The sequence below is a fragment of the Mixophyes fleayi genome, chromosome 6 (genome assembly GCF_038048845.1).
Source record: "Mixophyes fleayi isolate aMixFle1 chromosome 6, aMixFle1.hap1, whole genome shotgun sequence".
NCBI lineage: Eukaryota > Metazoa > Chordata > Amphibia > Anura > Limnodynastidae > Mixophyes > Mixophyes fleayi.
The window spans coordinates 128,040,970-128,056,779 of record NC_134407.1 but is presented as its reverse complement, the minus strand read 5'-3'; the positions used below and the strand labels follow the sequence as shown (position 1 = coordinate 128,056,779).

The 15,810-nt window shown below is 40.3% G+C and overlaps 2 protein-coding genes across 3 annotated transcripts in view; one reads left to right on the top strand and one right to left on the bottom strand.

Annotated features, from left to right (window-relative positions):
• The window catches only part of IFNE (interferon epsilon), a 122,970-nt gene that overhangs the window by 60,765 nt on the left and 46,395 nt on the right, over positions 1-15,810 (bottom strand). The gene's annotated exons all lie outside the window — the stretch shown is intronic.
• The window catches only part of PLEKHM1 (pleckstrin homology and RUN domain containing M1), a 31,253-nt gene that overhangs the window by 446 nt on the left and 14,997 nt on the right, over positions 1-15,810 (top strand). The window contains exons 2-11 of the mRNA XM_075176403.1: positions 3,947-4,088; positions 4,865-5,106; positions 9,107-9,712; positions 10,472-10,766; positions 11,356-11,533; positions 11,612-12,502; positions 12,588-12,733; positions 13,474-13,667; positions 14,931-14,994; positions 15,266-15,423. Coding sequence (XP_075032504.1) covers positions 4,035-4,088; positions 4,865-5,106; positions 9,107-9,712; positions 10,472-10,766; positions 11,356-11,533; positions 11,612-12,502; positions 12,588-12,733; positions 13,474-13,667; positions 14,931-14,994; positions 15,266-15,423 — 2,828 coding nt within the window. The 5' untranslated portion in view covers positions 3,947-4,034. The remainder of the gene's footprint in view (positions 1-3,946; positions 4,089-4,864; positions 5,107-9,106; positions 9,713-10,471; positions 10,767-11,355; positions 11,534-11,611; positions 12,503-12,587; positions 12,734-13,473; positions 13,668-14,930; positions 14,995-15,265; positions 15,424-15,810) is intronic.

Here is a 15,810-nt window from a genome sequence, read left to right as displayed (position 1 = left end):
GTCATGCTTGCGCTGTTATCACTAACAAGCTTCTATCTGAGCACTTTGGTTTCCAAAGCCAGAGGTGAACAATTTATACATTACACAGTTGTAAAAAGCAGTGTCCTTGCAAAGATACCCAGTTACAGTATTAAGGTCCACATTCATACATCAATGGGTCATGACCTCCCAAGAGCTTGACGTTTAATTGGTTGATGCCTCTAGTCGTTGTTTCTTGATTGCCAAGTGTCCTTCCTCAAGCTCCCGCCTCTAGACCTATCTAAACTGGTTTCTTTGTGACCTCTCTGGACTTGCTATTTGGTGTATGAAAAGTGATCTTATTTATAACTAATGTTCGCAATGTTCAAATGCTTTGTTTTATAAAAATTATAGAAAATACACTAAACTTATGTAAATGTTGCGATAATTACATTGTGCATTAATCGCTTAGCAACTGATTGTAGTGTACAGAAATTATTTATTACTACCATTGTCCAATTATTTAACTTCAACAGTGCTCTGTGTGTATATACTGTGTGTGCCTGTTTATATGGACGTTGTGTGCGCACGTGTATATGGGCGTAAAGTGTGCTTTGTGCGAATATACACCGATCAACCATAACATTAAAACCACTGACAGGTGAAGAGAATAACATTGATTATCTTGTTTCAATAGCACTTGTCAAGGGTTGGGATATATTGGGCAGCAAGTGAACAGTTAGTTCTTGATGTTGATGTATTGGAAGCAGGAAAAATTGTCAAGAGTAAGGATCTGAGCGACTTTGATAAGGGCCAAATTGTGATGGCTAGACGACTGGGTCAGAGCATCTCTAAAATTGCAAGTCTTGTGGGGTGTTCCCGATATGCAGTGGTTAGTACCTACCAAAATTGGTCCAACGAAGGACAAACGATGATCGAGCCACAGGGTCATGGGTGCCCAAGGCTCATTGATGTGTGTGGGGAGTGAAGACTACTCCATCTGGTCCACTCCCACAGAAGAGCTCCTGCAGCACAAACTACTGAAAAAGTTAATGCTGGCTATGATAGAAATGTGGCGGAACACATAGTGCATTACGGTTTGCTGCGTAGCCACAGACCGGTCAGAGTGCCCATTTTAACCCCTGTCTTACAATGGGTTCGTGAGTGCATCATGTGGACGGCCAGGTGTGTGTGTGATATGTTTACCTGGGAAAGATATTGGCACCAGGATGCACTATGGGATGAAGGCAAGTCGGCAGAGGCAGTAAGATGCTGTAGTCAATGTTCTGCAGGGAAACCTTGGATCCTGGCATTCATGTGGATGTTACTTTGACATGTACCACCTACCTACTAGTACACCCCTTCATGTCAACGTTATTGCCTGATGTCAGTGGCCTCATTCAGCAGGATAATTCACCCTGCCACACTACAAACATTATTCAGAAATGGTTTGAGGGACATGACAATGGGTTCAAGGTGTTGACTTGGCCTCCAAATTCCCCCGATCTCAATCCGATCGAGTATCTGTGGGATATGCTGGAAAAACAAGTACAAGCCATGGAGACCCCACCTCGGAACTTAGAGGTCTTAAAGGACCTGCTGCTAATGTCTTGGTGCTGGATACCACTGGACACCTTAAGAGGTTTTGTGGAGTACATGCCTCAACGGGTCTGAGCTGTTTTGGTGGCACCAGGGGGACCTGCACAATATTAGGCGGATGGTTTTAATGTTGTGGGTGATTGGTGTATAGTATGTAAAGTGCTCTGTGTACACATACTGTGTTTATATAGATGTATGGTGTTCTTTGTGTTTATAAAGTGCTCTTTGTGTGTACCATGAATAGCAGCGCTGAACGTATTAAACATAAGATAAGCCACACAATAGAAAAACCATATCCTTGCTCGGAATGTCGGAAATGTTTTACTGGTTCAGCAAGTCGTCAGATAGTACAGGAATGAATAAGCTACATTCTTGCAAAAAATGTTGGACATGGTTTAGTACTAAATTAGATCCTTTTTTAAACAAATGAGAAAAATTATATTTTAGCTCTGAATGTAGGAAATGTTTTATATGTAAGATAAGTCTTGTTGTACATCAGAATATTCATACTAGAGAGAAACGATATTCTTCTGAATGTGAGAAATGTTTGGTTAATAAGCCAGAGTTGTTAGACATCAGAACAAGAAAAGTTTCTCTATATAGAGAAAAAAATTTCAAATGCAAAAAATGTTTTGTTAGACATCAGAAAATTCACACTAGAGAGAGCATTTTCTTCCAAATGCCAGTAATGTTTGGTGATCAATAAGTAATATCGGATAACTTATGCAGGAAAGAAACTATATTCTTGCACATAAAGTGGGAAAAATATTTTACCAGAAACCAGTATTGCGTCTGAAAAAAAATGGACCTGTATGTGTGATTTAGGAGCTTTAGAATGTAAGCTCCTGTGGGGCAAGGCTGATGTAAATGACAAATTTTCTGTTAAATGTTATGTAACATGATACAATATTAGTGCGCTGTATGTGCAGTGCAATCTGTGTGTGTGTGTATATAACATTTTAAGAAGTATTGCATTATATCATATGTAATATACACCCACCATATACAATTTTTCTGCAGTAGTATACTTACATGCATGAGGTATCCAAACCTGAACACACACAAAAAAATTAAATGAACTCTCCACACAGATGAACAAAGTCCATTATTATTTATTTTATCAGTACATACATTACATTAAACTGATTATTTTGGAAGCTCCCTATCAGCAAAGGTTACAATTACAAAACTGATGTAAGTCTGTCTATAGAACACCCATTTTACACCTATTAACAGCTACTTCATAATATTATTATTTATTTAAGTTCCACTTTGAGAGTGCTATTTATATGGGCAGATGGCTACACTTTCTGCACATTTATTTATTTTAAACAAAACATTCTGGGCCTGATTCATTAAGGATCTTAAATTAAGAAGTTTGTTATTTAAGTCTCCTGGACAAAACCATGTTACAATGCAAGGGTGCAAATTAGTTTTTTTGTTTTGCACATAAGTTAAATACTGACTGTTTTTTTTCATGTAGCACACAAATACTTGATAGCTTATTTGCACACTGAAATTTAAAGTTGATATTTGTGTGGTACATGAAAAAACAGGCAGTATTTAACTTATGTGCAAAACAGAAAACTCATTTTTGCCCCTTGCATTGTAACATGGTTTTGTCCAGGAGACTTAAATAAGAAACTTCTTAATTTAAGATTCTTAATGAATCAGGCCCTCTATGTGTAACATACCACATGCTTGTTGGTGCTATTTTTTTTGTACTGTGTAGTAGATGACCCTGTCTCTTCCACTTTCTGACTGTGAAACATCAGGACATCTGGTTGTTTACTTAGTGCAGGCTGTAGTGTGAATTCATCAAAAAGCTATCGCTTCAACAGAAGAGTAGCTGGTGTCTGCTGTGGTAAGGCGCTCTGGAGCTTTGACCCACCCCCAACTTAGGAGCTTTGCTATTGATTTTCTTTTCTTGTGATGAACAGTCTCATGTGTAAAAATATGCACGATACTGATTATGAAGAGTACCCTGGCTCTCACCTTTTGTAGTAGGAGAGTACTGTGTTTACAGTATGGTCTGTGACCTCCTGTCTATGTCTGTATGAGTATATATTGTGGTTTGGGATCTCTGAGCTGTTTATGTATATAGTATGTGTGTATTCTATATTGCTGTCATACAATCATTACTATAGTTTATTAATAAGGCAGTACAATGTGGGTAGAACAGTAGTTTGCGATTACAGTACTCTTTGCTATACACAACGTTCTCTGCAGAGACAGCGCACAGACTGATCTCTTGTGTGCTCCATCCTGGTGACCAAACCTGTTGTGATATAAATGTGCCCATATTGTGTCCACTCTCTGTCCCATTAAACATGATCTCCCTCAGTGCTCAAACCTTCAGACCTCCTTCATACTCTTTGTATTTACACAGGATTGGGCGACTTCATATTGAGCAGAAGAATACGGCCATCTGGCATTTCCTAGTTGCCATGTGAGTGGTTCGAATCAAGGCCATTGAAATGTACTCGTCCCACACCTCTGCCATTGTCCCTGATGTCAGTGAGATCAAGCAGGTAAGGCAGGTTTTCTATATGCAAATTGTCCACAGATAATTTCTTTGTCATACTTATAAGATGTGTGTTTTCTTGCCTGCACATTCCAGACTTATAATTGATGGTAATTGATACCTTGAAATCTCCACTGCTCCGAGATGTATGAAAACCTTGAGAATGGAAAACTTTTTATGTATGATAATTATAGTAACATTTGTTGGACTCTTAATTCAGTTAATGTCCCATCTGCACTTATAAATAGTATTAATCCAAATGACATCCCATATGCCCAGATAACTAATAATGACCTAGATGGCGAACAGTGTGCACAATTAGCTTTAATTCAGATGGCAAACTATCTGCATACCTCATTAGTTTTTTTCCTGATTGTGATATCTATCAGTGATGCGGGATTACATTGGTTAATACAAAAAAAGCTAATAGATGGCATCTTTCTCTGGAGATCAGTGTTTTAATTCCCACACAATAGAAATGTCCAAACACTCGGCTGATGTATAAACTATCAGCTATTATTTTGAGTCCAGTAGAACAGTGTGTCATGAGGGTGTTTAACCCTCTCTGACCTCACATGAGTCTTCCACAATGGAGCTTCGTGTTAAGTCATCTGAAATACGCAGACATGTTAGTACTTTGTTTTGTAATGACATTGGTTCCAGTGATTCCTAAGATAAAGAAAGGGGTATAGTAATATGTTGGGGGAAATTCATGTGATATCAGCTTGGCTTTCTAAAAATTATTTATCTACCTGATTTTTTTTTTTTTTTTTTTATTGACAGAAAATAACGAAAAAGTTGGCGTCTTCACTCCGTGCTCTTCAGGTCCGGTATGTAACCACTGATGATGTCATCACCAGCGATGACAACGATGCAAATGGTCTGTGCATTGCACTCGAGGCCATCTTTGTACATGGATTAAAGGCAAAGTTCATTAAAACGCAGACAGAAAAAAGAAATAAGGGGCGTCATGTCTCATTGCCCCAGCCAGCCTACTGGGCTCTGCTGAAAGCCATCACTCACAGGTCAGTCTATGGAGGAAATGATATATGCTTGTGGATCCAGTAACCAGAGATTCTCATTTCTCATGCTAAGAAATTAGGGAATTGGTAATCTTCCAACTATAGTAGTGGGAGGTAATGGTTATCGTCCGCAAATAGAAGGGAACTAAAAATGGCAGCAATTAAATAAATTATGCTCAGAAATAACAATGTGTGAGTTTTTAACACATTTAAAGTAAACCCTGTTTAATTGGATATTACCCTTTCAGTGTAACACTATTAGGTATTCTCTTTTATGTACTGTGCTACTAGAATTGATTGTTACACTGAGCAAACAATATAGTGCCCAAATTATCCTGAACATCAAAACAATACATTTAGGTTGGATTCCTCTGGTTATTTGGGCTTAAAAATGCTATATCCGTTATTGCTGGTTCCCTGAGAGTGTCCTTTTTTTTTTTTTTCCCTTTCAAATAATCTGTCAGCCTTACACAATGGGTTAATCCTTTCTAGCTTTGGGTAAAAACAGGAAAAAGAAACTCCCCCAGGTAGTATATAGTGCAGCTCCTCCTGGTGTTTTTCCTGTCACTAGCTGAGGTATAGAATAGGACAGGTAGTGTTTTCTTATTTGTTTCTGTAATGTATCAGGATTAACTGGTTCCTGGAAGTCCCTGCAATGCAGCACTGGTGCTGTAAGCCAAGAAGGGTGGTTGCTGCCTCTGATAGCAAATATGGGTTTATTTTGAATTTCAGTCGAAGAGAGTGCTCACAAATGCACTCTGTGCATGTGCCCCTCCAGGTCAAAGGGTTACAAGATGTGGAGGTCAAGAGCGATACAGTAGGCATAACCGGGGCATCGGAATCACAGTCACTGCTGAATTTTCCCTGGTTGAACACCAGGGATATATTTACTATGCAGCTGTTCCGTAGAACCCTTTGGGCTAGATTTACTAAGCTGCGGGTTTGAAAAAGTGGGGATGTTGCCTATAGCAACCAATCAGATTCTAGCTTTCATTTATTTAGTGCTCTCTACAAAATGACAACTAGAATCTGATTGGTTGCTATAGGCAACATCCCCACTTTTTCAAACCCGCAGCTTAGTAAATCTAGCCCTTTGTCTTTAATAAAAGTGCCGGTAAATATACCACCAGGAGTGGGAATATTAAACTCTGCAAAGCTTATCTGGCAGACATAAGACACAGCACACAGCAGAATGGCTGGATACCTGTGGGACAGAAACACCATTGGATGCCAGCATCATAGAGCCTGAGCCTACCCTCCAAAAAGCCAAAAATCACCCATCCTAGGTAAGCACCTAGTTAGAGGTGTTTTTATTTTACTCGGTTATGATTATTGTCAGAAAATGGTACAAGATAGAATTTTCATCATGTCCCCAGGGGAAATTTCTTTGTCAAATTGCGAACTCGATCCTCTCCAGCACTACACCAGTCTGGAAATGCTCAGGTGATCTCCTTTGTTCCCCCGGGCCCAGGTGGGTGTGCACACTTTTATTCCACTTCCTGGTAAGAAAATCCTCTGGAGGTTTTCAAACCATCCTGGATTTAAGATGGCTCAATCAGTTTGTGTTTGCAAGGCATTTCTGTATGGAGTCCATATATTGTATTCTCACAGCTATTGACAAAAGGGATTTTCTCATAGCCATAGATCTTCGGGATCGTCATTAATTTGTCAACACTTCATTTCCAGTTCACTTGTCTTCCTTTATTGTTATCTATATCCCCAAGGACCTTCACCAAGGTGTTCGTTATCTTTGTGGTAGAGTTAAGAGAGAACTCATTCTCTGGTCTTATTTGAACAACCTCCTAGTGACAGGGAGGTTGGAGCTCATTATTCGACTGCACTAACTGGGCTGGATCGTAAGCATGGCAGAGAGTCAACATTTCCCATCTCTGCAAATAAAATTCCAGGGTTTTCAGTTTGAGACTTCATAGGACCGGATGTCTCTACCAGAAGAAAGATTTCTCAAAATCCAGGGTCTAGTATGTCGGCTACAGTCTCAACAACAGATTGCAATACGGACTGGCCTCTGTCCTCTGGTGATTTTCTCCTCTACTGTAGGTATTCTCTCTTTTGGTGAAGTGACACATGCAAAGCCTTTAGTTAGCTTTAATCACTCAGAGGGATTGCAAGCAAACCTCTCTGGATCAAGTAATTTGGATCACAAGAACTAATGGTGGGAATTCTACAAAAACCTTGTCCACTAGTGCTTCGGCCAGATCTCCTACGCCAAGGCCCAATTCTTCATCCAGATCTGTAAGTGCTATTTTTGATGGCATAGAGATTGAGCAGCTGCTGTTAAGATGTAAGGGAGTTTCCTATAATCCTGTTGACATGATTCTAGTTTTCATTTATTTAGTGCTCTCTACAAAATGACAGCTAGAATCTGATTGGTTCCTATAGTTAACATCCCCACTTTTTCAAACCCGCAGCTTAGTAAATCTAGCCCTTAGTGTCTTTTTGGACACCAGAATAGCATCTGGGGAGCATATTTGTTTTTTTACAAGCAGTGAAGACAATTCTCCCCAGTATATAATTTTTTGTGCCACCCAGATCCTTTTGAACCATTGCAAAAGGTTTCCCTTAGCTGTCTCACACTTAAGGTAGTGATTCTTGTGGAAATTACTTTTGCTGGTTGAATCTGCAAATACTTTGCCCTGTGGTGCAGTGAGATCTTTTTAAATGTCTAAGCAAAAAGGCGTGATTAGTCCACATCACTATCTGTATAAAGTAGTGCCCACTTCCATAGTAATCAGGAGATTTTTCTTTTGTTTTTCTGTCCACAACCAGCTGATGACAGATAAAGAAAGTTACACATGTTGGACTTGGAGCAATCTATGTCTATCTATGTAGGACAGATGAATTTAGGAACACAGAACAACTCTTTTTGTTATTCTCACAGGTCTTTGGAAAGGTTATGGCTCCATCCATAAGGTGTCAAAATTTCTGAGTCATTCAACATCAGAAGTAGCAACTTCTTGGGCATGTAAGCCTCAGGCCTCTACAGACAATCTCTGCAATGGAGTGGGGTATTTGTCTATTGATACCTCACCTGACATTACCTACTGGACATAATATCTGCTACTGATGTTTAGTTTGGGAGACAAAATCTTCAAACATTCATGTAATACATTTTTCAATTTTGCTTTGTAAGTGGCTGATCTGTTCCTTTTTGGAACCCTCCTAGTTAACATTTTGCTTGGGTACATACCATTGTGTAAAGTTGCCATGGAGTATTGAAGGGGAAAGAAGTGAATTATATGGATTGATAATTCCTTTTCTTCTTAATACACCATGGCTTCATAATATTCTCAGTTGTGTTTCTTATATGTTTCAGAGGCAGCTTTGGAAGTTTCTTAAAGACACCAGGGAAGAGGAGGTGTTGCACTATATACTACCTGGGAGGGAGGGGGGGGGGGGGGAGGGAGGATTTTTCTAATCTAGATCTAATCCTAGAAGGATTAGCCCATTGTGTAAGCATGTCCTGATGGAGTGTTTTGAAGAAATAGGAAGTAACAGTAAATATAATTTGCTGCTTTCTCCATATTGACTGATGTAACATAGATATGTGGATTATTCATTAATCTGGCACTTTGGAATCGGGGAAAAAGTGTTAGATACTTTTATTGGTTGCAGTCCAGATGGGTTAAACTGATGGAATTATAGGAGTAGAACATTCACAGATGTTTAATTATTCAGCTATTTTGTTTTTCCTTCTTGTTTTGGTTTTTTGTTTTTGTTTTGTTATTTCTTATTTATGGCCCCCACTTACAACAATATTTTTTCTTCTTAATGTACCAGAAAGGTTATTGACAATACATCTCCTCTGTCAGTGCGTTAGTCTCTTTACTGGCCTGATCGCCATTTCCTCTATGTTCACTTCACTAGTCTTTGTACTGGTCTGATCACTGTATCTCCTTTTTGGCAGCTCATAATTTCTATACTGCTCTGATTGCTATATCAGCTCAATAATCTTTATACTGGTTTGTTTCTATCTGTCTTGCAGGAACGTGATCAAACAGCTGGAAAGTGAAAGTTACATTAACACAGATGTGGGCCGTTGCCGTTCCTGGTTACGACTAGCTCTTAACGAGTGCCTGATGGAATGCTATTTCATCACGCTACAGAGAGAGAAGTCTCGGCTTTTGGAATATTACCAGCCATTTGCTTTGATGCTGGATGCAGAGGATTGTGATGTTGTGCTCAGTTATTTGCAGGGTCTGTCATCTTTGACTTTCTCTCTGTCCTATAAGTCTTCCATTCTAAATGAATGGACAGCCTCCCCGCTGTCATTATCAGGGCTGTGGCTGGACGATTCTGAACGTGATATACAGTATGAGCCTAGCAGAAGGAAGTCTCTGGATTCCGTGTCTCAGTCATCTGGCTCAGACGACACTAACAACTCCAACTTTAGCGACGCCAAAAGGAAGCTTGAGTCATCTTCCCTTAGCCTGGACACCAGTAGCTCATCTTCACAGCTCTCCTCAAGCCTTGGCTCTGATGAACAGACCCAGACTAGAGGATCCGTGATCCCCATCTTATCCGAGAGTTCCAAGTTCTCACAGGTTACAGACACAGCCAACACTGTGGAGTTCACTAAATCTCATGCTGGGTAAGTGTATTCACATCTGTACTTATGGAGGTGTATTTTCTTTGTCTTCTAACCCCTGCGGGTGTTCTTTAGTAACATTGTTCACTGCGTATCGAATTTACTGAAGCACAGTGGCCAGCTTGTATTACAGGAGACAATTGCTTGCTGCTCACTTGTCAACAAGAGATCAGGCAATGTCAAATATTTTTGGTGATCCCTAAGCCTTGATCCTGATGACTTTGAATGGCATATGCTTGTGCTATAATTATTTACACCCATGATTGCAGAGTTACCCATGCTCAGTCTGGCTTCACTTTTGTATTATTTTATGTAGGATTGTTTAGTGATTTGGTTGTTATAATTCTGCCCCCAATGGAGAGGTGGAAAGATTGTTTCCCAACTTTTGGACCTGGCTGTGTCCTGGCGTGATGGTAAACAAATGTTTGCAGGGTGTATTGGCACATGATACATTCAAGCTAAGGAAGATTTTGGTTTATTGTCTTTTACGTTATGTATCTAGTATCTGAATGGTATCAGATACTTCATACTTGACAAGTCAGAGTTTAGTGAACATTTGTGAATGGACCTCTTCACACCCCCTAGTCTCCTCACTCTGTTGATTTGATACTACAAGTGGTACCTTTTCATGGCAGTAGGTTTAGCCCCCTGTTTTCAAGAGCTGGGGCTGGGGGCTCTGTGGTCACGTTTATAGTCAGACACACAATACTACAGTAGGTATACTGTACATTACTCATGTAACTCTCTCCCTCTCTTCTCCAGGGACATGGATGTTGAGATTTCTCCTTCATCTGACATGACATCTACCAGTTCATTTGCCCACACACCCATCTTGGAGGCCCTGAAACCGAACATACTGGGTGTTGAATTAGCAGAGGCCCCTCCAACAGATGTTTTAAGCCGAGCACCTGGAGAAAGTGTTTCAGCTCCTAGTGAATCGCTCTCTAATCTGAACTGTGTCCGCGACACACTGGCCATACAGACACATACAGTGAACAGCACTTCCCACAGTGAAACTGCACTCACCCCAGAAGTCTGTCACACTGACGATCTTCCAGTGAGTATCTGGTGTAATGGAAGTCTATAGAATGTAAATATGAAGAGACAAATCTCATTCCATAGGGCACACTTCCATATCTGATTGTGACAATGCTCCACTTCTTCTATGCCACCCTAAGTGTTTGTGTATAGATGGGATTTCCTGCTCTCTATTGTTGAGTGGCTGGGAGAATATTTCCAGGGGATGTTGCTATTGTTACTGGTGCTAAATACCTTTTACCTTGAAACCAGTCTGTTGTATGATGATCAGTATGTGGGTATAATATACAGTGCCACCCCAAGTGAAGGCTGTGAATGGTACTGCAGTAACCCACATATAGGAGCATTCAGTGATTATAATGAGGGGGGTGAGTCTTCCATAAAGTTTACATTTCCAAGATATTTTATAGATATTGATTCTATGGCTAAGCTCCCACTGGAATATACACTGTGACAAGTTCGATATGGATCAGCCAGCCATATTTTTCTAGTGGGTTTCTGTGTGTATCATTGGTTGTAACAGGAATTAACGATGCAGCACCTTTCCGAGCATGTTTACATGAACTTTCAGTATAAATAAGGTATCTATTCTCTTCAATATTCTGCAGAAAAGCAAAAGTTGGATCTCCGAGGAAGATTTCCATAGAGTGGATCCCGTCATCTTTGTAGATGAGGCCCAACAAGAACACTTTGTGCCCTCTCTGTCCTCTGACTCGGCCACTGTCCACTCCCAGGCAATGAAGCAGCCTACCCATGCCTTTAATGTTGTCCATCGGCGGCAAATAGGTATTTTAATTCTGTTCACATACCTTGCCTTGTTGCTTTGTATAAAGTGCTTTCTGCTGATCATTCTATTTTTCCTAGGGCTGTCCAACCCTTTCCGTGGCCTCCTGATGCTGGGATCTCTGGAGCGTAAGCAGACTCTAGGACTTTACAAGCAATACTACTGTGAGCTGACGCCTTGTGAGTTCCGCCTACAGGTGGAAGGGGATGAGCAGAACTGTGCGGAGAGTTGCTCTTTGCTGCGCTGTGAGTCCGTGGGACCTGCTCACAGTGATGGGCGCTTTGAACTTCATTTTCCTGGTAAAAGGTTGTATTTGAGGGCACCGTCTGGAGATGAAGCTCAGGATTGGGTGGACAGAATACAGGAAGCTGTTCAGAAATTTCGACAGCAGAATGATGACCCTTGGGAAATTTTACACTATCCAGATTCCCCGCAAGGTCACGTGGAAAAGAATGTCTCGTCTACATGTAAGGAACCCACCAGCCCCAATGGTAGTACGTCCTTGTCTCAGGCCTTTGATTGGGTTTTTCATTTGGAAGTGGAGCCAGACTCTTTGAAAGAGTCAATTCTGTACATGAAGATTAACAAAAAGTGGACCAGATTCATCTTTTCCTTATCGGAACGAGCCTTGAAATGTTTTCTGCCCAAAGACTCTGGGAAAGCTCTCTACGACACTTACAATGCTGAATTGGTGAAAGACATACTGCCCGATTCCAGCCTTGGCAGTTCATCATGCTTTCGTCTGGTAACCACCAAAAGCTCTTTACAGTTGCAAGCAGAGAACACGGTTGAAGCAAAAGCTTGGAGAGAGCTTGTTCGTGCCGCATACTTAGACTCCGAAGATTCTGCAGTATTCCCGACAGTTGGAAACTTCCAGATAAAATTGCATGTCAAGGAACATCAGCTCTTCCAATACCTTCTGTATATTCCAACAGAGCACGGGTTGGACACGCAGAACGTTAAGTGTGCAGGTCAGAGGTAGCTGAGGGAGCTGTGTGTGCTGTAGATACGATTGCTCTGTACCTGTATGTGTTATATGCATCCTTTTCATTTCAGGTTGCCACAAACAGATTGGATTCCAGTTTTGGAAAGCAAAGGTCTGTGCATTTTCTGGGCTGTATTATTGTGATCTTTGTCACCAGGATGAAATCTCCATCATTCCCTCAAGAATAGTGCATAACTGGGATCTGACGGAACGAGCTGTGAGTACACAATGGTTCTTGGAGCTCTGTTATTAGAAACTTCTACAGCTTAGCGTTTATCCTACCATGGCGGATATTCCTTGTAGGTTTTAAAGGTGTAAATGGACCCTAAGTCTCTAATATGCGTACCTGTAGCTATGCCTGGCCCACAGCCGTGTTAGCTGGCTGTCATTATGTCATCAGCTGGTTTCAGCAGAGTAGAGTGATTGTGTTTTGAGTTTGATTTGCACATTTTGACCCCTTTAAAAAAATCCAGATTGTTGAACTTATCCGTTTTTAATATATAAATTTATATGATAAAAATGTGTTTTCGGTTTTCTTTATAAGCTGTATGAAATGTCAATGACTGATTACCCTACTGTAACACCATTGCATGTATAAACTAAATGGGAAATGCAGAATGATGACAGTAAAAAAGTGAATGGTCATTCTTGTGTGCACTTTCCAGTGTCTACATTTTTTTCTCATATACACACTTCTGTTTATGTGGTGGGGCAATTGATAGTTTTCAGTTGAATTCCCAGACAACTGCTATATTAACCACTGTTAACAAGTCCATCTTAGTCCATGACCTGCAGCTGTGAGTGAATTGATACAGATGTTCAGAATGTAACTTCGGACAACAACCTCCTTCCATAGTAAATATATTACATATTTGGTGTTAGGACACTGGAAAGTAAGTGCAGCTTAAGGATGACAAATGTACCTTATAATGGCTTATTGTTCTGTTCTGCCTGCAGGTGTCAAGACAAGCTTTAAACTTCCTGAAAATGGTGCGAAACGAACCAATATTTAATGTGAAGTATTTGAATGAGCGCCTCTATCAGCACGCACTGAGCATGTATGAGTTAAGCCATAAACGGGAAAAGCTGCGGTTGCTGGGCGAATATCTGATGACATGTCGCAGCAAAGCTCTTCATGAGATGAGTACAATGTGAGTTTTTTACGCACACTAGTAGAGTCTCAAGAAATATCTCATGACCTGTCCCAAAGGGAGCACTGCAAGTGATTGTGTGAAACACTGTTATTATTATTGTTGATTTGTAAGGCGCTACAATGCTAGACTGTGAAAAATAGCATACATAAAGCAGGGACATACCAAGTATACAAAATAAATGCATATGGGAAAAAAGGTAGGGAGAGGTCTGCTCATGAGAACATTTCTATGTGAAGAAAGAGAATTTTTTGAATCTGGTCCTTTATAGGAAAGTGAAATATTACAGAAGCTTAGGATTTCAGACATAAGACTGCTTTATGTTTTAATAACCATTTTTCTAGTTTATGACTTCATCGTGTATCACCTCCTGACCACTGTATATACAATATTACATTTAAAGTCGGGGAACCAAATGGAGAGCAGTGTACTGTACACTAAAATCATGTTCTAATTTAAGAGCTTTTATTTTATAAACCAGCATTTGCTTGTTAGTGATGCATGGCAGTCTGTGAATAGTGACTGCATATATCCTTATGTTTCCTGGTATGGGTACATTATTCCTTATACAGTGCCATGCAGACCTAACATTACTTGCCTGTCTAGCATATCAATATTGACAGCTTCTCCTCTTTATGCATACCCCTTCTCACAATACACCCAGCATCACCTCTGTACATGGCCCAACCATAGCCCCTTTGCTGTGCAGCAACCTGTCGAGAGAATCCTCTACTGACAATTCAATAGAGTAATTAAAAGCATACAAATGTTTTAGTCATAAATCTGCTACCCGGTTATGCGACCTTTATAAAAGCATAGTTCGATTCTCCTCTGACTTTTCATATAATTACATGTTAAACAGAGGTTGCATTGACTCACTTAACACACAAACCTTATGGTGTTGTACAAGCTGGATCCTGTGTATATATGCAAAGTTTACTAAAGTACTAATTAGATGTGTTTAAAATAAACAGGAAATATGCTTTTGTTGTATATTATTTGTACATGAATTTTATAATGTGATCCCTATATAAATGCATGTACTGGAAACATGAGGAAGGGTAATTCATTGCTCGGAAAGCTTTACAGTATTAATGACAGGCTAAAATATGTATACTATTCTTCTTTTCCTATTTGCTGTAAATCCACAAATTGCTATTAATCAGTGCAGACTTGAGACACTCCCACAAAATATATTATAGAGAAGTGTGAGGCCAAACTGCAGTAATCTCAATATTTATAGTTTTATGTTTTCTTTTATAGCCTGGATCAGCGAAATTACCTGCTGGACTGCGCTCACACGTACAGCGTGAGGGACCTGAAACAGGTACAGTGTTTCCTGTGTGACATTTCTGTGTAATTCAGTGCTTTAGTTAGGAATATATGATGACCTATAAAGCCAACTAACATGACAAAATCATAGGACGACTCTTCATCAACTGCTGTATTATGGGAATGAAAGAGGATTCTGGGAAATGGTGCACAACCTCTAGAGATGAGCATTGCTCTTCCCAGGGTGTTGTGGTCATTGTATTACATATACAGAAACCTTTTTATGCTTTTAATCTCAGTGTTTTGGTGTGTCTCGTTTCTTACAGATCGCTGATGGAGTGTTTGAATCTCTCCTGAAATCTGCACTGGATTTTGCCAGCAACCATGTATTCCAGTGTGATCTATGCAGCCAGAAAGGCTTTATCTGCCTCATCTGTAAACGTGATGAGATTATTTACCCCTTTCAGTTTGACACCACTACCAGGTGAGACATGGAACTACATAATATATCTGTATCCGTCATATTTTGTATATCCTGTGGCTTAATGCAATCTCCCTAGTAATTTAAAATAGATCAGCTTGCCCTTTGAAAAATCTGTCCCTAAGTCTAGACAGGTTTCCACTATAACAGGAAGCCAACAGCGTGGTGTCCCCCTGACACAGTAGAAACCAGCTCTATGCTGTCCAACACAGGCCTGTTGCCTCAATGGGAATGTGGGTTGGGAAATATGCCTCCCTTGCCAGAGGATACTAGCTCTGTGCTGAAAGTGCTGGGGTTCTTCCTGACCCCCTTGTGCTGTGGGGGCTGATGTAACAAAAATGAAGATTGTGCCCTCTGGATTGTCAACTTTGCCACCTCACTGGCCCAGTA